This window comes from Panthera tigris, chromosome A3 (genome assembly GCF_018350195.1).
Source record: "Panthera tigris isolate Pti1 chromosome A3, P.tigris_Pti1_mat1.1, whole genome shotgun sequence".
Lineage (NCBI taxonomy): Eukaryota > Metazoa > Chordata > Mammalia > Carnivora > Felidae > Panthera > Panthera tigris.
This window is the reverse complement of record NC_056662.1, coordinates 9,977,264-10,000,367: the sequence shown is the minus strand read 5'-3', so window position 1 is coordinate 10,000,367 and position 23,104 is coordinate 9,977,264. Positions and strand designations below refer to the sequence as shown.

Here is a 23,104-nt window from a genome sequence, read left to right as displayed (position 1 = left end):
CCCCACGAGACCACTTCACGAGGCATCGACTCTTCCTGGCCTGCTTACCACATTCTACGCCAACACTTAAATTCATATCCTTTTTTTTTTTTTTTTTAAACATTCAAGCTTTGAACAAACAAACGGATACCTGTGTGGATTCTCAGATGGCGGTCCAGATCTTTCATGCCATGAACAGTTTTGAAGTGGCAACCTAGGAGGGGAAAAAAACAACAACGGCTTTTCTTAAAGAAGCTGGGCAGGTCTGGGTGGCTCAGTCAGTTGAGCATCGGACTTCGGCTCAGGTCATAATCGCAGTCTGTGGGTTCGAGCCTAGAGCCTGTTTCAGATTCTGTACACCTCCCCCGCTCATGCTCAGTCTCTCAGAAATAAACATTAAAAAGTTTTTGACAGGGGCGCCTGGGTGGCTCGGTCGGTTAAGCGTCCGACTTCGGCTCAGGTCACGATCTCGCGGTCCGTGAGTTCGAGCCCCGCGTCGGGCTCTGTGCTGACAGCTCAGAGCCTGGAGCCTGTTTCGGATTCTGTGTCTCCCTCTCTCTGACCCTCCCCCGTTCATGCTCTGTCTCTGTCTCAAAAATAAATAAACGTTAAAAAAAAAAAAAAAGTTTTTGACAAAAAAAGTTCACTAAAAAAAAAAAAAATAAAATAAAGCTCCAAAAGGAAGCTACCAGAAATCTGAAGTTCTGGGAAGTCACACTGAGCTCAGATGCCATACAGAATACTTAGAACACACAGAATGCTCCTGTGTGCCAGGACCATGTGGGAACACAGCACAGGGGCTCAGGGGGTAAAGCGAGGCAGAGCTCGTCCGCCAGCACCCGGTACAGAGAAGGGGCTCCACGCGGCATGTTTGGGGGTTCACCTGGATAGCAACAGTTGAAGGTCCTTTCTCCAAGCATCACAGTTTGGTCCTTCGACTCTGGGGCAAGGGCCATGGCAGGGATTTTCTGAGCATCACTGCCATCCACGGCGGGACAAGTTGGTTTGGGATCATTATCTAATTCTGAAGCTGAAATGGAGACAAAAAAAAAAAAAAAAAAAGCGTTACTTTCTCAAATGGAACCACCATGGTGCGTCTTAGGCTAGAACAGCCTTGGGGGGGAAAAAAAAGACGACACATTAAAAACAAAGCCAAGTACGCTCTGGCCTTATAGAAGTCCTTTCTTGAACTACCAGCTTCCAGGAAACACAGGGGACAAGGGAAATGGTAACATGACACGCAACTGGCAAGATCCAGGAAGGCAAAACTTGCAACAGTGCTTCTCATATGACCTAGGGAAAGCTTAGTGTGCAGACGTTTTCTGATCCATCACACGTGGACATTTTTTATAAGTTGTAACAAATTACAAGTGAAATAGGACCAAAAAGGCCAAATGTTACTTGAGAGGACAGAAAGCTGGGTGCCTTGAAAACATCAAGCTATTTTTAAAAGCTTTCTCAGTTTCTGAATTTGCTTGGTCTCCATTCAGTAGGTCACAGACCACACTTCCAGCACCACGGAACTCCTAGACAAAGACCATGGTTTCAACACCTTGCTTAAAGATGGGGGGCAGGGAGGAACCAGAGTCAAAGGCTTGAGAGGATTTCTGCGATCAGGAGTTTCTCTGAATCTGGAAGGAGCCAGTCAAGACCACGAGAAACATCAGCACTCAAAGCTCGATAAGAAAAAAAAAAAAAAAATCCCTTCAGATTGCGAAGATGAAATATCGGTTTTGAGAGCATTCTCATCATTTAGGGACAGATACTTACAAGGCCTAGGTAGCAGATTCATTTCAAAGTAATCCAGGGCAGGGGAATAGTGGGACAGAGGAAACCAGACTGGCCACGCTGTCATCTTTGAAGCCCAGCACCAGGTCGAACGGCGAACGTGACGTGAACGTCGAAGTTCACGGCATCCTTTTGCGACAATGGCAGAACCATGCAAGACGGACATTTTTGTGGGCCAAAATGGTCACACAGTTTCATGTGGTCTGAGCTAATGGGGAGGTTTAAGAATTTGTCACAAGGACCAAGCATTCCTAGCAGATCAAGGGATTCCTCTCCAAATAGATTTAAACCCAAGGGAAAACAAAAGCTGTCAAGGTCTGCGGTCTGAAAATATATGTGCCTTGACTCCTGTAGGAATTAGAGGCCAAGAACTGGGACTCTTTTTGCTCCTGGTATACAAGGTGGATTCCATTCTCCGCGAGAGATTTGTCAAGGCGAACCTCTTACCAGGAGAGGCCGTTGAGCACACTGGGAAGGACACCAACTCCAGTACAGGGCTTGCTCAGCAACTTGCTAACTGAAACTTAACCTTTCTGAGCCTAGTTTACCCTTGAAGAAGGGATCATTGACCTGTCGGAGTTGTAGGGTTAAGAAATGCACAATGTAAGTTCTCAGTATGTGACCCAGCTGGTGCCACGTAAACACTATTCAGGAATAAAGGCCTGCAGAGGTCACATCTGAATAGGGTGGTGCTCAGAGCCCCTTAACAGGATGTGAACAAGTGACCTAATCCTGTGGCTCTCAACGGAGGGTCATTTTGCCCCCAGCGGACATCTGGCAATGCTTGGGGACATTGGACTGTCAGATGTGCACACACATAGGGGATAGTGGCATCTAGGGAGTACAGGCCAGGGATGTTGAAACCATCCTACGATGTACAGGAGAGCCCCCACACCCGTGTCAGGATCACCTGCATTGTGGGTTTTATTTATTTTTAAAACATTTTGAAAGAGAGCATGAGCCAGGGTTGGGGCAGAGAGATGGGGTGGGGGTGGGGGGATTCCCAAGCAGGCTCTGTGCTGTCAGCACAGACCCTGATGCAGGGGTCAATTCCACAAACTAGGAGATCATAACCTGAGCCTACATCAAGGATCGGTTGCTTAATGGACTGAGTCACTCAGTCGCCCCAGGAGTTGTAGGTTTTAATGTTTTTATTTATTTTTGAAGAAGAGAGAGAGCATGAGCAGGGGAGGAGTAGAGAGAGAGAGGGAGCCACAGAATTCGAAGCAGGCTCCAGGCTCTAAGCTGTCACCACAGTGGCCGATGTGGGGCTCGGACTCATGAACCGGGTGATCATGACCTGAGCCAAAGCTGGACGCTTAACCGACTCAGCCACCCAGGCGCCCCAAGAAGTTGTAGGTTTTAAATGTACCTTCCCAGTGCTCATTGCAGATAACTTGGGGTTGGGGTTAAGGGCAGATCCCAGGAACCAAAAAAAAAAAAAAAAAAAAAAAAAAAAATTAAGTTTGAGAGAGGAGGAGAGAAAGATCAAGTGAGGGCAGCAGAGGGGCAGGGAGCAAGACACCAGGCACGGTCTCCCAAGACAAAGCGTGAGATCAGGAGTTGAGCCGAAATCAAGAGCTGGATAACCCGCCAACTGCCACCCTGGCATCCCGGAACCCATACTTTTAAAACAGGCCCCAGTGATTACGGCATATGCTCTAAGCCCTTGCTACTTGAAGGGTGGTCCCAGAGCTTCTAGTTATCAGCGTAACTTGGAAGCTTGTTAGAGAAGCAGAACCTCAGGTCCCAGACCAACAGAATCAATCTGCCCCTTAACAAGATCCCCAGGTGATTCCTGGGCACATTAAAATAGGAGCCCAATGCCAAGGCAACGCTTAAGTGCTCCAGGATTACCTGGAGGGCTTATTAAGGCACAGGTAGCTTGGGCTTCATCTTTAGAGTTCCTGATTCAGTGGAGCTGGAGTAGAGCTGGTGATTTTTTCGTTATCTAACAAGTTCCCAGCTGATGCTGATCTGCCAACCACACTTTAAATATTTTAATATTTATTTTTGAGACAGAGAGAGACAGAGCATGAATGGGGGAGGGTCAGAGAGAAAGGGAGACACAGAATCCGAAGCAGGCTCCAGGCTCCGAGCTGTCAGCACAGAGCCCGACGTGGGGCTCGAACTCACGGACCGCGAGATCATGACCGGAGCCGAAGTGGGATGCTTAACCGACTGAGCCACCCAGGCGCCCCTAAATGTTTACTTTTGAGAAAGGACACACGCGCCCATGCACGGGAGGGGCAGAGAGACAAACCTAATCAGAAGGCGGCTCCACGCTGTCAGCACAGAGCCAGATGTAGGGCTGGAACTCACAAACGGAGATCGTGGCCTGAGCTTAACTCAAGAGTTGGATGCTTAACAGGCTGAGCCACCCAGGCACCCCTGGCAACCACACTTTTGCAAGCTCTGAGGGGCTGGCTCAGAGGAGATGCTGAAGCTTAGGGGGCTGGGGGCTAGAAGTCTTCCAACTGATCAGAACCCGCACCTGCCGGATCTGAAACCCATCACTATGTGCCCTGGAAGCAAACCCCAAACCTTGCACTCTAGCAATGCATATTAAAGACGACAAATTCTGGGGGCGCCTGGGTGGCTCAGTCGGTTAAGCGTCCGACTTCGGCTCAGGTCATGATCTCACAGTTCGTGAGTTCGAGCCCCGCGTCGGGCTCTGTGCCGACCGCTCAGAGCCTGGAGCCCATTTCACATTCTGTGTCTCCCTCTCTCTCTGCCCCTCCCCTGTTCATGCTCTGTCTCTCTCGGTCTCAAAAATAAATAAACGTTAAAAAAAAAAAAAATTTAAAGACAACAAATTCTGGAGGGTTTTTAATCCCACAGATACCAAGGAAGATTGAAAAGTGAAATCTACGTGAGAGGTCGTAAGGCGCGGTAGTTTCGGGAACTGACCGCGAAGCCAGCTGTGAAATTTCAAATTTCGGTTCTATCATTTACTAGCCTTGTGGCCCCTGAGAGTTGCTCCGCTTCCCTATTCCTCCATTTCCGTATCTAAAATGGGGATCGCGGCTCTGATTTCGTAGGTTTAGGTGAAGGTTAAGTCTTAGTATATATAAAAGGACCTGTTACTTAAGTCATTAAATCATCATTACGGTTTTTATTGACGTGTATGCACGTGAGCCACGATTCTCCACGGGAGGGAGACACATCGTGCCACGAAGGTGTGGAAACAGGCTGAAGAGACGGAGGGGTGAAAGTGGTAACAAAACTGTCCAATGGTAGAAAGGGGCATCCAGGTAAAATGTGGAGTGGCATGGAAGGGCCCCCCAAAGGGACTTCCTTCTCTTTTAAACATCCAGGAAGCCAGGGAAAGCTCGAAGCCCACATTCTCCTGAGCACCGTGCAGATGGGACAGGGTCCCTTCTCATCTCAAAGTGGGGGTGGGCCACGTTTGACAGGACCCCGTTTAGCACAGTGGGCCCTTTAACCCTAGGAAAAACTGCCGTTCCTTTTAGAAGGTTACCCTCAGGGCTTTTTTTTTTTTTTTTTTTTTAAACTGGTCACCACTGAAGTCCTACCAGCTGACCTGCTGTGTTTTAGTTCTTCCAAAGCCTATCTGAGTTGCCAACCCATTTGCCAGTTAACCTTAAAAGCAAAGACCTCCACAAACCTCAAAAAGGAGGTGGGCCTTTTGTTCAGCTCGACAGACCTAAGATGCAGGGGAAAAACCGCGTCAGTCGGAAGGTTTTTTGTCTCTGCAGCGGTGGCTAGTGTTTAGTTCTGATTATGCCCTGCTCCCACAGGGGCACCCCAAATACTGCACGGTACAGACCGCGCCACAAGCCTTCTAAACAGAGGGGGTCTCTACTACACTATACTGAGAAAAGAGGCCCATGGCACTGACCAACAGCCAGGGGTCCTTCTGGTTATGCTCTTTGATAATGGCTTCCCCCAAAAGATTCAACACCCCCCAGTTCTTCTTTTAGAAGATCAGCAGGGGGCCTGCTCCCCCCACCCCCCCAACCAGTGGCAACCTGGGTCCATCATGGTCCTTGGGCACAAAGGTAGTTAGGGAGTTTTGGTTAATGGGAATACCATCCAGCCAAACTTCAGTTTTAGATACTATCATTTGAGGAGTAGTTTCCTTAAGTTTCTCCCCTCCTCCACCTCCTTGGATATGTGGTTCTCAAAGCCCACACCAGAACGATCTGCACTGCTGGACGTCTGACCCGAGGTCCCTTGCTCCCTTTCCTGGGCCGAGAAAATGCAGAGAGAGGGAGAGAAGAAAGTTCATTTGGGACTAAGGAGAGATTCTCAAGGAACTGCGGGTGAAGGGCAGGGAGAGGCGATCGAGTGAGAATTTACATTACCTTAATCCGAGGCCGAGATTATCGGAACGGAAGCGCTTTAGAAATACAGATTCCCCAGCCCCGCCTCACCCCAGAGATTCCAATGGGGGCGGTGCCCAAGGGTGGACGCAGGAATTTAGCGAGTTAGCAAAGCTCTCCACAAGCCGAGGCTCCACGGACCATAACGCCCTGAGGGATTAGGGTAGTCGGGGGGCCTCGTAGCTCCGCTCCGAGCCCCTCCAGCCACTCTGCAGCCGGCTCGGCCCGCTAAGTCCTACCGTGGCGCTGCTCTGCTCAACACACCCCTCCCTCCAGAGCCTCGCTTCGAGTAAAAGGTGAAGTCCTTACTGGACCCAACCCCCCTCCCCCACCCCAGGCTACAACCTCGATGACTCCCCCCGCGGCCCCCACTGGCCGTTCCTCCTACCTGGTTCCTCTTCCCCCAGCCACCTCCAAGCCTCTCCCCCACACCCTTTGACGATGCCCACCTCGGGGAGGCCCTCCCCGGACCATGTGAAATACCTCCTCCCCTGCTTCAGGGTTGCAGCCGGCGCTCCCCCCCAACGCACCTTACGCCTCACCGCTCTATCTCGAGTCCCATCTTTCCCGACCCCACTCGGCCCTAAACTCGAGCAAGAGCGGGATTTTTGCTCGTTCGTTGCTGCGTCCCGTCCCCCACCCCGGCCCCTGCGGACACTCAGACGTCTTTCGGAAATCCCCCTGGGCTGGGGACGCCGCACTCAGAAGGCTCACCTTCCAGGCGCCCCGCCCCGGACCAGCGCCAAAGAAGCAGGTCCAGGACCCGGGCGCCGGCGCACCCCGAAGCCGGCCTCGGACAGGGTCTCGGGGCGCCCGCCCAGCGCCTTGGAGAGAAGATTCGCGATTCGCTAGCGCTCGGGGGGCGCGGCGTAGTTCGCCCCGGGAGAGAGAATTCGCGGGGAGGTGTAATTTACAAAGGCGCGCGGCGGGGGCGCCGAGGGCTGAGCCGCCGCGCTCCACTTGGGGGCCTCAGCCGCCCTTCCCCGCCCGAGGCCTCGCCCCCACGCGGGTCCCGGGACCGTCCGAACAACCGCCCGCAGCGCTACTCACCCGACAGCCCCACCCCCTCGGGGGCAGCGTCGGCGACCCCCGGGCGCGCGGGCTGCGGCTCCTCCGAGTTCAGGTGCTGGGGCTTGGCCTGTTTGCGCCGCGACATGGCGAGCCGATCGCGGCCCCCGGCGCCGCGCACGCCAGTGGCCCGCCTCTCCCACCACCGCTTCCCGGAGTTCGGAAATTTCCCCCCAACCCCGCGACCGGAGCGCGCACGTCCCGGCAATTTTGCGCCTCGGCCGAGCAGGGCGATTTATCAAGAACCCTGACGGCTGATTGGCCCGGCGCCAAGGCCTCGGGGGGGGGGGGGGGGGGTCCCGGGGAAGCGCGGGCCGCGCCGCTGCAGCCCACACCACCCGAGAGCTCGTTAGAAATGCAGACTCTCGGGCTCCACCCCAGACCCGCCGAATCAGAATCTGCATTTTAACAAGCTCCCCAGGTGATTCGCATGCACATTAAAGTTGCAGAGACCGTGTCTGCATTTTAACGAGATCCCCAGGTGATTCGCTTGCCCATTAAAATTTCAGAAGCACAGCTCTCCTCCAACTTTCCTGCGCGCACGAATCACCGGGGATCTCGTTAAAATGCAGATTCTGACTCAGTGGGTCTGGGGTGGGGCCTGAGCTTCGGTATTTCTAACGAGCTCCCAGGTGGTACCACTGCCGCTGCGGCTGCACAGGCCGTGCTCTTAGATTCTGACTTAATTGGTCTGGGCTGAAGCCTGGGCATTAGCGTACATATATATATATTTTTTTTCTTAAGCTCCCCAGGTTATTCTGACGTGCAGCCAAGGCTGAGAAGCACGACCTCCAGCATATTCGCATTTAAAATTTAAATGGGGCCAGAGAGTCTCCAACGGCAGATGAACCACTTTATGGAGGAGCTCATTAAAAATGCAGATTTCGGACAGTTTTGGCTTCAGGCGGCGGAGCCCGGCAATCTGTATTTCTACACGGCGCCCCCACACCCCGTCCCTCGTCCGGTGACTCTGGCGCCCCAGGTCTAGGACCACACGCGCGAGAAGCCTCGGGGCCAGCAGGGGAGTGGGCCTGCCTAGCAGGTGACTGAGGCGTGGTCTGGGGAGGGGAGGTGCTGAGCTAATTGGCGTTCAAGCTCAGACTGGCTGGGACCTTGATGAGACCCGAGGGGGACCTGTCCTTGCATCAGGTTAACACGGGGAGCAAGAGAGCCACCTACACCGCTCAGGTGTTTACTTTCTACAAATCGGGGAGTTGCTCAAGGCGGGGCTGTACCCTAAGCTTGCCCCAACCTGCGAATCACGAGAGGGCCCTCGTTAGAAAGGACCCGGGCTCGGCTCTGAATCCGTGGGGACGGGGGCCTAAGCATCTGCGTGTCTGACAGCAAGGATGGTGAAAGTTTACTTTGTGGCTAGGGCGGGCCCCGTGGGGCTCGGCAGCCGCCTGTAACCCGTCTCCTTGGGGTTACGGTTGGCAAATCGTGGGGTAGGGCCTGCGGGATGAACATTTTTACTTTTCTCAAAAACTGAGCTGTTCTCCAACTTCCCGCTGATTTTCAAGTTCTGAATTGACTTTAGGGATGGTTGTGTAATGCCAGCTGAGGTCACTCAAGGTTAAATTACTTATTTATGACTTAAAAAAAAAAAAGCAATCCCTACCCCCAACGTGGGGCTTGAACTCACCCCCCAGAGATCAAGACTCGTGTGCTCTACGGACTGAGCCAGCCAGGTGCCCCGGGATTAAGTTATAGAGCCAATTTTTTTTTAACCTTTAAACTTTTCTTTCTTTCTTTAATGTTTACGTTTATTTTTGAGACAGAGAGAGACAGCATGAGCAGGGGAGGGGCAGAGAGAGAGACACACAGAATCCGAAGCAGGCTCCAGCCTCCGAGCTGCCAGCACAGAGCCTGAGGCGGGGGCTTGAACCCACAAACTGCGAGATCATGACCTGAGTCCCAGTGGGATGCCCAACCGATTGAGCCACCCTGGTGCCCCAACCTTTAAACTCTCCTTTGGGATGTGCGTGTAGTTACACATACACATAAAGCCATTTGAAAACCTATTATGTGCTTACTTTTATTGTGTCTGGTGGAATGTCTCAAGAGGATACTGGATAAACTGGGGACAGTGGTTGTTGCCTCTGGAAAAGTGCCCCCAGCCAGAAGGATGGGAGATCGCTGGCACCCCGTTTATACTGCCTGCGGTGTGTATGTGTTTGTATTTGATATTTATATGGCATTTCATCAGCTCAGGTGCCCAGGATTGGATTAATCCTTGGTACGTGACACCTGGTCATTACTGGTCATTGCTGGCTTGAACGGTGGCTTGTTTGGTCCCTGGCTTATTAGGATATAAGAGATATTAGGGAGCCCAAAGCTGGGAGCATCAGTGTTACGTAGAGTCTCTCCTATGGCCCCCTCCTCCAATTTCACGGCTGTCAACCTAAACCCCATACACTTCATTCCTTTGCTTTATCTTTTCAGTAAGTTCTTTTGCACGTGCATGTAATCTTAAAAGACAATTTTAATTAAAAAAATTTTTTTTAACGTTTATTTATTATTGAGAGACAGACACAGAGTGTAGGCAGGGGAGGGGTAGAGAGAGGGGGAGTCACAGAATCTGAAGCAGGCTCCAGGCTCGGAGCTGTCAGCACAGAGCCCGACGCGGGGCTCGAACCCACGAACTGCGAGATCATGACCTGAGCCGAAGTCGGTCGCTTAACCAGCTGAGCCACCCAGGTGCCCCACAATTTTAGTTTTTTTCAAGAACTAAAAAAGCGTATGTAATTTTCTAGGAATCCCCCATATTATATTGCTAAAAGCATCCACAGTGCTGTGAAAATAGCACAGTTTATTCATCTGCCCTCCTGGTGGTGGGCACTTGGGTTGTTTCCCAGTCTTTCTGAAGCGTGTGGGTATCATCTGTGACCCTTCTAAAAAAGTGTCAGAGTTTGGGGCACCTGGGTGGCTCAGTCGGTTAAGCGTCCGACTTCGGCTCAGGTCATGATCTCACAGTTCGTGAGTTCGAGCCCCGCGTCCGGCTCTGTGCTGACGGCTCGGAGCCTGGAGCCTGTTTCAGATTCTGTGTCTCTCTCTCTCTCTCTGCCCCTTCCCTGCTCATGCTCTGTCTCAAAAATAAATAAACATTAAAAAAAAGTGTCAGAGTTTAAGTGAATGTACACATTTTCAGATTGCACGTGACCCTTTAAGAGATTATGCTAATGTGCTGGCACCACATTACATTTTTGCCAGCAAAGGGAGAGAGAGATACTGTGGAGCCACATCCTTTCCTATACTCGTTATTATCAGACATGTGAATATACAATGATATTTCACTGTGGTCTTGATTTGCATTTTCCCTGCATGCATTGTTTCCAACACAAAAAAAGGCAAAATTATTGGTTTTCACAAAAGTAATGACAGCAACTGATAAAATGTTTCATTTTTTTGAAGGCACCGTTTTATGATTTTTTAAATACATCTATTCAAAGTTACTGTGTAAATTAAGTTTATTACCATGTATGGTTTTAATGGCTTGACTTGAAGGGTCTAAATGAAAAATTGAAAGAAAAATGGAGGTGCGCCTGGCTGGCTTAGTTCGTAGACCAGTCGAATCTTGATCTCTGGGGGGTGGGGTGAGTTCAAGCCCCACGCTGGGTATGGGGCCTACTAAAAAAAAAACAAACCCAAAACAAAAAAAACCACACAAAAAACCCCTCAAAACTGAGGTGCCTGGGTGGCTCAGTCAGTTAAGCGTCTTGGCTCAGGTCATGATCTCACGGTTCGTGGGTTCGAGCCCCACGTCAGGCTCTGTGCTGACAGCTCAGAGCCTGGAGCCTGCTTCGGATTCTGTGTCTCTGTCTCTCTCCCTCTCTGCCCCTCCCTGGCTAGCGCTCTGTCTCTCTGACTCTCTATCAAAAATAAATAAACATTAAAAAAAAAATTGAGGGGTTCCTGGGTGGCTCAGTTAAGCGTGTTCACTCAGGTCATGAGACTTTGGCTCAGGTTATGATCACACGGTTTCTGGGTTCGAGCTCCGCATCAGACTCTTTGCTGACAGTTCAGAGCCTGGAGCCTGCTTGGGATTCTATGTCTCCTTCTGTCTCTGCCCTTCCTCCACTCACACTGTCCTCTACTCTCTCTCTCAAAAATAAATAAATGTAAAAAAAACAAAAACAAAAAATATAACTCCTAGATTAGAGATCTACGTAAAAGCAGGGTATCACTCAATGGCTATGATAAATCACACTTCTCCTCCAATTCCATTCACCAGTTATACAAATTGACTATTTTCTTGAAATCCAGCTCATAAATTTTCATCTTCCCTGATAATCAAACCCGAGGCTTTTGCAAATTAAACTAAAGAGGGCACACCACTACGTCTTTAACAGATGGATTTCAAACCACTGTGCTTGGACAATGTTTAAACAGATTAGAAAATTCTATCGCTAAGTTTAAACACGCAGAATGAGGTTTTTTCTGGGTGACACCTTTTCATTGTCCTTCGGCCACAAAATCACAGAACAAAGAAACTACGGTCAAACATGCATTTCAAAATACTTCCTCCACAGGGTGTATCCCTTCCGGAAAGTCTAATTTTCAACCCTTGCCACTTTTTAAAGGGAAAAGATCTGTAATTTTGATCACTTAAGTCTCTTGCCAAGAGCTAAACGGTGCCCTCTGAGTTCTACAAAAGATTCTCCTTATCCCTCTACATCTCTTTACAGAGCATCATAAAGATTGAGAGGCAGTAAAATGTAATAACACATGGACTAGAGCCAGCCTGAGTTGAAATCCTGGCTCCGTTACCGTGTGACCTTGGGAAAGCCGTTCTGTGCTCCAGTTTTCTCATCAGTAAAATGGCAATGCTCATATGACTAGGGCAAGTCGTGAGGACGAATGGGTTTCCGTATGCAAAGTACAGAGAACAACGTCTAGTGCCGAGGGGGTAAGAGTTAACAATCACTATAACGGAGTACGAGTATTAGTTTACCAGTACAAGTTGTCATGTATAATAAGAGCTCCCACTCACCCGGCATTGGGGGTTCCAATTAACGAGGCACAGACGCTGTTTCCCGTGGAAATAAATGGGAAGCAAACGAGACTGTGTTGACTTTACGGAACCCTCAGGAGCTGCAGATCTTCCCTGCTTTCATAACACCTTCAGTATATGTATATTAAACGAGGAATTCAATGCTACTCATTGCATTTGGCGCACGTAAGTGCTTTCTTTTTTAAGAGAAAAAGTCATTGCTCACCTCATTGCTGTCCTGTCCCTTACCTTTTCTCCACTATGGATACGGGAATGAAAGAACGGGTAAATGTTTTCCAGGTACAAATGGTTCCCAAACAGGAAGTAAAGGCAGACAGGAGCAAGTCTGACTTCTTCATTCATCTGCCAAGAATTTATTTGTTCAACTGATTATTTTTTGACTTCTCGCTGTTGCGTGGCTCCGTTCCAGGTGTTGGGTATAGAGCCACACGCAAGACAAACAAGATCCCGCAGGGCAGCTAGAGGACGAATGAATGAATGAATGAATGAGGGCAAAAGGTCACTTCGGATAACAATGGGTACCACAATCAAGATGACATGGGGTGGTGTGACCCAGGGTGACTGGGTGGTGCAGGGGAGGGCAGCTGAGTCTGGCTAGAAGAGACCTGCGAGCTAACACCTGATCTAATAGGCAGCCATGGGAAGAAACAGAGAGAGAGCATTTCTGGGAGAAGAATCCAGAGCAAAGGCTCTAAGAAAATCAGCTTTGTCATGTTTGAAGCAAAGCAGGAAGCATCCGTGGCTAGCTGGTCGCCAGAAAGAAAAATATATGGCTTGTAAGAAGTTGGAAAAACAAAGTGCCAGCTCACTTATGAGCAAAGAAATGCAAGTTGAAATAAATTGAAATACTGTTTTATATCCTCTCTTGACAGAACAGATTAAACCCACACACGTTATTAGCAAAGGTGAGCATGGGCTTTTTCTCCCCCACGCTGCACGTCTCAGACTTTACTGTTCAGGAGAATCACCTGGGGACCTTGTTAAATGCAGATTCTGACTCCAGCGTGACTCAAAATTTAACATGAATACGGATCACCCGGGGACCTTGTTAAGGCGTGGATTGTGATTTCTCAGACCTTCATGTGCAGAAGAATGACCTGGTGATCTTGTTAAAAGCAGATTCTGGGCAACAAACCTCTAAGAGTTATACAGCCTCACTGCCTCGCTAATTATAAGGGAATGAATATTAAATAACCCTAAATTCCACACACAGCCCCCCCCTCCTCCCCCGCATCAGATCAGTGAAAATTAAGAATGCTGGTAACATCTACCGTTAGCAAGAGTGCAGGGAAATTGGTCTTCTAACGCGTTGGTGGCGGGAGCGTGAAGGTTCATAGGTGCTGCAGAGGGCAATTTAGCAGTACTTTTTTTTGTTTTTTAAAAAAAAAATTTTTTTTTAAACGTTTATTTATTTTTGAGACAGAGACAGAGCATGAACGGGGGAGGGGCAGAGAGAGAGGGAGACACAGAATCGGAAGCAGGCTCCGAGCCATCCGCCCAGAGCCCGACGCGGGGCTCGAACTCACGGACCGCGAGATCGTGACCCCAGCCGAAGTTGGACGCTCGACCGACGGAGCCCCCCAGGCGCCCCTACAGTACTTTGTTAAACGTGCCCTGCCAGTGACCTATCAATTCTGCTTCCATCTGTTCTCCAGAGAAACGTCTGCACATGTGCGCAAGGGAGCAAGGATGTTTGTGGCAACACTAATATCGTAGCGAAACGAAACAAAACAACCCCCCCAAAACCAAAAACCCACAGACCATTGAGAAACAACCTAACAATGCCCAGCAACAGGGGACTGGTTAGGTTAAACTAAGGTTTAACCATACCACGGAACACCAGGCAACAAATGGAAGTAATCATCTCCCCCTCTCTCTGCCCCTGCCCTGCTCTCTCTCTCTCTTTAAAAAAAAAAAAAAAAAATTAATGTTTATTTATTTTTGAGAGAGAGAGACAGAACATGAGCGGGGGAGGGGCAGGGAGAGAAGGAGACGCAGGATCCAAAGCAGGCTCCGAGCTGTCAGCAAAGAGTCCAACGTGGGGCTTGAACTCACAGACCACGAGATCATGAATTGAGCTGAAGTTGGATGCCCAACCGACTGAGCCACCCAGGCGTCCCTCTTTCTCTCTTAAAATAAATAAGTAAACTTAAAAAAAAATAGGGACAGTATTCCCATCCTGCTTGATAGTTAAAAAGTAATAATTAAAATACTTAACTGATGTTTCTTTTTTCTTTTTTTTAAATTTCTTTTAACATTTATTTTTGAGAGACAGAACGAGACTCAGCAGGAGTGGGGTAGGGGCAGAGAGGCAGGGGAGGGGGAGGAGACACAGAATCCGAAGCAGGTTCCAGGCTCTGAGCTGTCAGCACAGAGCCCGACGCGGGGCTCGAACTCACAGACCGCGAGATCATGACCTGAGCCAAAGTCGGGCGCTTAATCGACTGAGCCACCCAGGCGCCCCTGATGTTTCTTTTTTAAAAAAATGTTTATTTATTTTGAGAGAGAGAGAGAGTGAGAACACGAATTAGTGAGGGGCAGAGAGAGAGGGACAGTGAGGATCCCAAGCAGGCTCTGTGCTGTCAGCACAGGGACTGATACAGGACTTGATCTTGTGAGATCATGACCTGAGCTGAAATCAAGAGCTTAACCAGCCGCTTAACCAACTGAGCCACCCAGGCACCCCAAGTGATGGTTGTCATACAATGTGATACATTTTATATGACCATAATGGACAATAATGTATTTCTCTGTGTGCCGATACAGAATATTCTCAAGATATGTTAAGTGAAATATTCAAAGGACGGAAAAGTAGATAAATTATGCTATTGTGTGTATGTGTGTATGTATATATGTAAAAACATACATATATAACAGCATCTCTCTATTACATTTCACACACACACACACACACACACACACACACACACGAATGCAGAGACCAGGGAACTGGGAACATGCATCATCCATGGGGACAGGACATCAGTTGTCTGAATGACATCTTAATATATACTTTTTGGCAATCTCATTAGTTAAAACATTTTAAATCATAAAATTTGGCACACCTACAGGCGTGCATAAGACGCAAACGTGCAGCTTATGGAATGAAACAAACATCCTTGTAACCACTGACAACTTAAGGTCTTAGTACCAAAAATAGTGCTTTTAAAAAATTTTTTTTAATGTTTACTTATTTATTTATTTATTTTTTTTTTATAAATTTTTTTTTTCAACGTTTTTAATTTATTTTTGGGACAGAGAGAGACAGAGCATGAACGGGGGAGGGGCAGAGAGAGAGGGAGACACAGAATCAGAAACAGGCTCCAGGCTCTGAGCCATCAGCCCAGAGCCTGACGCGGGGCTCGAACTCACGGACCGCGAGATCGTGACCTGGCTGAAGTCGGACGCTTAACCGACTGCGCCACCCAGGCGCCCCTACTTATTTATTTTTGAGAGAGAGAGAGAGAGAGTGAGCAAGCAGGGGAAGGACAGAGAGAGAGGGAGACAGAATCCCAAGCAGGCTCTGTACCGTCAGCACAGAGCCTGATGCGGGGCTTGAACCCACGAACCTGAGATCATGACCTGAGCTGTAACCAGGAGTCGGAGCTTAACTGATTGAGCCGCCCGGGCGCCCCTCAAAGAAATGCTTCACATGCTCCTGTCCGTTAGCGTCTCCTGCCTTCTGCCACCTTCTTTCACTAGTTCTAATTTTGTGTAATTATGATTTAAAAATAGTTTTGTCACTGTACATCAACCATACTTCGATGAAAAACAACAACAACAGTTTCGTCACCTAAATAATGATGCTTAGTTTTGCCGCCTTTTGAGCTGCATGAGTAATATTCCTTCAAGTGCTTCTTGAAGTGTGTGAGATGCGCCCGTGGTGAGGCAGGCAGCTGGAGTCCACACTTGAATATACCACATTTGACACCTTCGCCGCCAATGGGCGGTTTCCAATTTGGTAATTATGAGCAATGTAGCTATCGACACTCTTGCACAGATCTCCTGATTCTTGGGTGTAAATTGCTCTACGCCCAGAATCTGCATTTAACAAGATCCCCAGGCGATTCTTCTGTACCTTATGGTTTGAGGAGCACTGAGGTCAGAATCTGCTTCTTAACAAGGTCTCCCGGTGATCTGTATCTGTGTTAAAGTTAGGGACGCACTGGAATCAGAATCTGCATTTTATTTTTATTTATTAAAAAGGAAAATGTAACGTTTATTTATTATTGAGAGACAGAGAGACACAGAGTGTGAGCAGGGGAGGGGCAGAGAGAGGGGGAGACACAGAATCCGAAGCAGGCTCCAGGCTCCAAGCCGTCAGCACAGAGCCTGACACGGGGCTCGAACTCACGAGCTGTGAGATCATGACCTGAACCGAAGTTGGTCGGCTAACCGACTGAGCCACCCAGGCGCCCCTCAGAATCCGCATTTTAACAACGTCCCCCCGGTGCCTCTCACCGACGGTACGGCTGAGACGTGCAGCGGTGGGGAGGGAGAGCTGGATCACAGCATATGCTCACCTGCAACTTTCCCAGGAAGTGCCAAACTGTTTTCCAGTGTGACTGTGTCAATTTACATTCCCGGCAGCATATGTAACTTTTAAGATGAAAATGACTGGGGGGACAAAAGGGAACTAGTTAAAAAAGTCACCAGGGCACAGTCTTATTCGAAAATGTTCATAACGGGGCGCCCGGGGGGTTCCGTCGGTTAAGCGTCCGACTCTTGATATCGGCTCAGGTCATGATCTCGTGGTTCGTGAGACTGACCCCATGTTGGACTCTGCACTGACAATGTGAAGCCTGCTTGGGATTCTCTCTGCCCCTCCCACGCTTGGTCTCTCTGTCTCTCAAAATAACCATTTAAAAAAAATGTTCAGAACCACTACTCGCAACCTCACATCTCTCCTTTCTGCTCCCACACCCCAGCCCCTCCCCTTCATGGATTAGAATCTGTAATGAAATGACGTACTGGAGGAGGATGCCGTGTAGGTGCCACAGTGTATCAGGGCCTTTATTTATAGAGAACATGGCCTCCAGGTCACCTGCTGATTCCTACAGGTTTGGTGGTTCCTGAACTATAAAGGAATGTTGTCTAAGAGTAAGACGTCTAAGCTTCTAGGGGTGCCTGTGTGGCTCAGTCGGTTAAGCGTCCGACTTCGGCTCGGGTCATGATCTCACGGTCCGTGAGTTTGAGCCCCGCGTCGGGCTCTGTGCTGACAGCTCGGAGCCTGGTGCCTGCTTCGGATTCTGTGTCTCCCTCTCTCTGCCCCTTCCCCGCTCATGCTCTGTGTCTCTCTGTCTCTCAAAAATGAATAAACGTTTAAAAAAAAAATTAAAAAGAAAAGACTTCTAAGCTTCTAGATCTCGGGCAGGGTGTGGCAACATGGGTTGTCGGTTGTCTTAGCCAGTCCTGAGAAAAGTGAGTTTCCGATCCCTTTCCAGCAACATCGAAATCACCCAGACCGATCGTCACCTGCAGATTCTTTTCGTGTTTCCATGTCTTAGGCCACAGTCTCCCTGACTCTTGACGTTGTCCATTAGGGCTTGCCCCAGAGCCATTCGCTTGTTGGCCAAACATTTATGGGGTTCTCTCCGGTTTTGAGGCACTGTGCTAACCTCCAGGAATGCACCAGCAGGCCTTTGAGAAAGTCACAGATGAACGACGATGGAAAATAAGGAAACAGGCAGTTATAAGACAGTGTGATAAAGGTTCACACAGTGGTCAGGGAACGCTTCCTGCCACAGGCCGATTCGTAACAGGGTGAGTCGGTCTTGGGCAGGTACAGAAGTGGGGTGAAGAGGGTCACAGGCACAGCAACAGCCTGTGCAAAGACCAGGAGGTAAGAGATAGCCGTTTTGAGAAGCCTCAGTCTGGCCGGAGGTGGGCGGGATGCTGGCGATGAGGCAAAGGAGGCCGGTGGGAGGTCGACTCCATGGCCTTGTAAGGCAGACAGGATACATTCAACCGTTTCCTGCTCCCTCTTTCCCTTCTCTTCCTGTTCAGCTTTGGACACATCCAGAGGCCAATTCCAGGCTTGGTTTGACAAGGTGAAGTTACTTCACCTCTCCTCGCCCGAGAAGCAGCCATGCTGACAGTGGTAATGACTCTGACCACGAAGACCGTGAACGCTCACTGATGCTAAGGCCCAGTCTCACCAGCGCTTCGCAGATGTGTGCTTTGTACAAGCCTCTTAACCTCTCGAGCCTCAGTCTCATCTGTAAAATGGGGATAATAATTCAACCTACCTCAAAGGGGTTTCCTGAGTATTCAAAGGGAGTGTATGGAAAGGGATCGACAAGCAGTACGTCATGAAGAATGTTACTTGTCATTGTTGTCGGCAGTCACCCGCCTACTCCCCTTACATGATACTAACTTTGAAAACTATTGCACAAGATAACCTCACACCTGTCAGAACGGCTAACGGTAACAACACAGGAAACACCAGATGTTGGCGAGGGTGCGGAGAAAGGGGAACCCTCTTGTACCGCTGGTGGGAATGCAAACTGGTGGGGCCGCTCCGGAAAACGGTATGGAGCTTCCTCAGAAAGTTACAAATAGATCTGCCCTATGACCCAGCAATTGCACTGCTAGGTAGCAATTTAGCCAAAAGATACAAAAATACCGATCCGAAGGGCAACGTGCACTCCGATGTTTACAGCAGCATTACCAACGTAGCCAAACTATGGAGAGAGCCCAAAAGTCCATCGACTGACAAATGGATAAAGATGTGGCATATATACATACACAATGGAATATTACTCAGCCATCAAAAAGAATGGAATCTTGCTGTTTGCAACGATGTGGATGGAGCTAGTGGGTATTATAAGTGAAATAAGTCAGCCAGAGAAAGACAAATACAATATGATCTCGCTCATATGTGAAATTTAAGAAACAAAACAGATGAACACATGGGAAGGGAAGACAAAGAAGGGGGAAGCAAACCATAAGAGACTCTTAACTATAGAAGACAAACTGAGGGTTGATACAGGGAGGGGGGGTGAGGATAGGCTAGATGGGTGATGGGCACTAAGGAGGGCACTTGCTGGGCTGAGAACTGGGTGTTATATGTAAGTGATTCTACTTCTACTAAATTCTACTCCTAAAACCAATATTATACTATATATTAACTAGCTAGAACTTAAAAATTTGAAAAAGAAAAAAAAACTGTTATAAAATATAATAACAATTATTATAAATGCTGATTTTACTTAATACCTACATTGTGCTGGGAGTGCTGGGGATACATTGGTGAAAAAGACAGAAGGGGCTGTATCTGGAACACTTAGTGTTCAGCTGTACTATAATGCAGGCCGTGATGTGATCCTGTGTTTAGTTACGCTAGTCCTTTGAGTTTTTTTTTTTTTTTTTTTTTAACAGAGACCAAATAAAAGTGACGAATGAAAATAGAAGGTTTACTTCTGGCGGATGATGCCGCAGGAGATCAGCCGGGGACCCGTGTCCTAGCGTATTGCTGTACGAGCCCCTGGGGTGTTTCTCTCAAGGTGAAGATCCACACCTGTGATCCAGTCCATGGGAAGGAGCAAAAAGGGAGAGGAAGGCAAGCAGCTGTCTTTTACACAGTAACCCAGAATGTGTATCACTTCCTGGTTGTCTCCCATTGGCCAGCATTTAGTCACATGGTCACAGGTAGCTGCAAGGGAGTCTGGGAATGTGGATTTAAAAAAAATTTTTTTTAATGTTTATTTATTTATTTTAAAAATTTTTTAATATTTTATTTTATTTTTGAGACACAGAGAGACAGAGCATGGATGGGGGAGGGTCAGAGAGAGAGGGAGACACAGAATCTGAAGCCAGCTCCAGGCTCCAAGCTGTCAGCACAGAGCCCGACGTGGGGCTCGAACTCACCGACCGTGAGGTCATGACCTGAGCCGAAGTCGGAAGCTCAACCGACCGAGCCACCCAGACGCCCCAATGTTTATTTATTTTTGAGAGACAGAGCACGAGGAGGAAAGGGAGTCACACAGTCCGAAGCAGGCCCCAGCTCCGAGCCGTCAGCGCAGAGCCCGAGGCGGGGCTCGAACTCACAAACTGCGAGACCGTGACCTGAGCCAAAGTCAGCGGCCCAACCGACGGAGCCAGCCGGGCGCCCCGGGGAATGTGGATTCTAATAGGGTGGATGTGTGCCCAACTAAAACTTGGGGAAGATTTCTGGGAATTTATCCTACTGATACAGAGGCACATGCACAAAATGACGCCTCTATGAGATCCTTCACTGCAGCGCTCTCTGAAATTGCAAAAGCCAGGAAACAACCCAAGGGTTTGTCCACAGGTGAGATGCTGAATAAACTGTGATAAAGCCCCACACGATGCGATACTCTGCAGCTGCTAAAAAAAAATAAAAAAGAATGAGGAATCCCTGTTTTACTAATATGGTAAGATTTTCTGAATATATTAAATGAAAAAAGCAAGGGACAGAACTGTCCCTTTTTTTGTTTTGCAAAAGGGAAGGAGGTAATGGAAGAATATTTTCGTATTTGCTTATGGTCGCATACAGAAACACTGGAAGGCTATAGAGTGTAGCAATTGCTGTTGGTGCCCCACCCATGGGCCCTCAACCTTGTCCCCTCAGTGCATGATGGACTGACTTCCAGCTGCCGGGACCGCGTTTGTTTCAAAAAAAATTTAAAAAGAATTTTTTTTAATGTATATTTATTTTTGAGACAGAGACAGAGTAAGAGCAGGGAGGGACAGACAGAGAGGGAGACACAGAATCCAAAGCAGACTCCAGCTCAAATATAAATAAACATTAAAAAAATTAAAAAAAAAAAAAAAAAAGAACACATCGGCTGATGGGGGAAAATGAACAGTTTTTGCCGGAGTACCCTATGCGTGCTATGCTCATTTCTGTTCGATGCCAAACCACTTGCCATCTTGCAAAGGTGTAAGTCCCCCCAACTCCTCTCCCTCTTGTGTTAGGGGCATGAGTCCTAGGTTACATATGGAAGGGGGAAGTTGCACGAGGGGAAGGCATGGCGAATCGTGCCATCGCCTGTCCGGCAGTGTGCAGCGTGGGATGGCGGTGAACCCATGAGTTTTGGGTCTCCGTTCCGTCACCTAAGAAGTGGGCACAATAAATACCCACACTATTTCCCTCTCAATGTTGTAAGGGAAACGCTGGATCTAAAAAAGTTGACCCTCAAGAGGTCTGCGTGCCTGACACGCTTATGGACTGCTAAATCAATCCATCGACCGATCACTCAATACGGCAAATGTATGTAACTTGAGGTGCTGGGCTTACAAAGAGTCTAAGGACAACTTTTCACCAGAGACGCTCACTGAGGAACAATGTAGCCTGAACAATACTCAAAAGATATAAACTTTCGTATCGGAGCTGGCCACGTCATAGCTCTACGGCTTGGAACAAATGGCTTAATATTTCCGGGCCTTGGTTTTCTCATTTGTAAAAAGAGCATTATTGCATTGTCTCCTGTTTAGGGCTGCCATAAGGGTTGATGAAATACTAGTTGTAACATGCTTAGGGCATTACTTAGCACAGAGGGAGCAGTCGATGAACAACGCCTAGAGATACCCAAGGCTTCCTTCGACTCAGTTTCTGTAATGGAGGGTCTATTAGTCAGGATTGTATGCTTGCAAGTAACTAGACACCCTTTCCTTTTTTCTTCCCCCTTAAGAAAGAGAAGAATTTGTGCCAAAGAACTGAAGGCTGAGAGTACATTTGTATTCCAGCTCTGGCGTGATCCAGGGGCTCAAACATCACTCCATCTTGGTTTCTCTGCTCCTCTCAGCAAAGCTTTGCTGTGTGTTGGGTTTAGTCCCAGGTGGTTCTCTCATGGGGTAGGCAGCTTCTGATGTGGCCCCTAAAGAGCCCGGCTTCCAGAAATGCTTGCTCTTGGCTAATCCCCTCCCCGTGGCCGGACCTAGAGACGCACTTCTAATAAGCTGAGTCGGCAAAAGTGATGAAATGTCACTTACAGAGACCGTCTTCCTTCTCGCTCACCCCGTCTTGTTCTCTCTTGCTGGCTTGCCCTGATGGAAGCCAGCTGCCATGTTGTGAGCTGCCTTATAGAGAGGTTCATGAGGCAAGATGTTGATGATAGCATCGGGCCAACAGCCAGTGAGGTAACAAGGTCTTCAACCCAGTGGACCATGAATCACTGAATCCTGTCAACAACCATGTGAACGAGCTTGGAAACAGATCTGTCCCCCTCATCTGAGCCTTCGGGGGAGACCCCAGCCCCAGCCAACAACTTGATTACAGCTTTGTGAGGAACCTTGAGACAGAAGTCCCAGTTAAGCTATGCTTGTACTCCTGACCCACAGAAACCCTGAGGTAGTAAATATTCTTTGTGTTAAGCCACTAAGTTTTGGGGTAATTTGTTATATGCAATAGATTAGTAATATATCTCTACTGGAAGATTTGGGGCAGGGCCAGCCTTATATCCTCAGAGCTCCAAGGAAAAGAAAGGTAGAGAGAGTGCCCTTTTCCTGATCATTCAAACAGAAGTCCCAGGATTTAGCCCCGGTTAGGCTTGATTGGCTTGCCTTGGGTCATCTGCCCATTCTTTAGACCAGGAAATGGCAACCTATGGTCGGTGGGCCAAATCTGGCCACTGCCTGTTTCTGTAAATGGGTTTTTTGGGAACACGGCCTCATTCATAGATGTTTATTGTCTATGGCTGCTTTTGTGCTGAAACCACAGAGTTGAGTAGCTGCGACAGGGATTAGATGACCCCCTACATCTAAAGCATTTACTTTTGGGGCATCTGGGTGGCTCAGTCGACGGGTTAAGCGTCCAAATCTTGATTTTGGTTCACATCATGATCTCACGGTTCGTGAATTCAAGCCCCACATTGGGCTCTGCGCTGACAGAGTAGAGCCTACCTGGGATTCTCTCTCTCTCTCTCTCTCTCTCTCCCTCTCTCTCTCT

General features: G+C 48.6%; 1 protein-coding gene across 2 annotated transcripts in view; it reads right to left on the bottom strand.

Moving 5' to 3' along the window:
- ZFP64 (ZFP64 zinc finger protein) overlaps positions 1–23,104 on the bottom strand; it is an 88,423-nt gene that overhangs the window by 13,622 nt on the left and 51,697 nt on the right. Inside the window, exons 1-3 of one of the 2 annotated variants that reach the window (XM_042980136.1) lie at positions 7,164–7,269; positions 863–1,009; positions 131–193 (exon numbers count right to left, since the gene is read on the bottom strand). In XM_042980136.1, coding sequence (XP_042836070.1) covers positions 131–193; positions 863–1,009; positions 7,164–7,269 — 316 coding nt within the window. Of the gene's footprint in view, positions 1–130; positions 194–862; positions 1,010–7,163; positions 7,270–23,104 lie in introns of those variants that run through there. The other variant, XM_042980135.1, reaches the window with a different exon arrangement.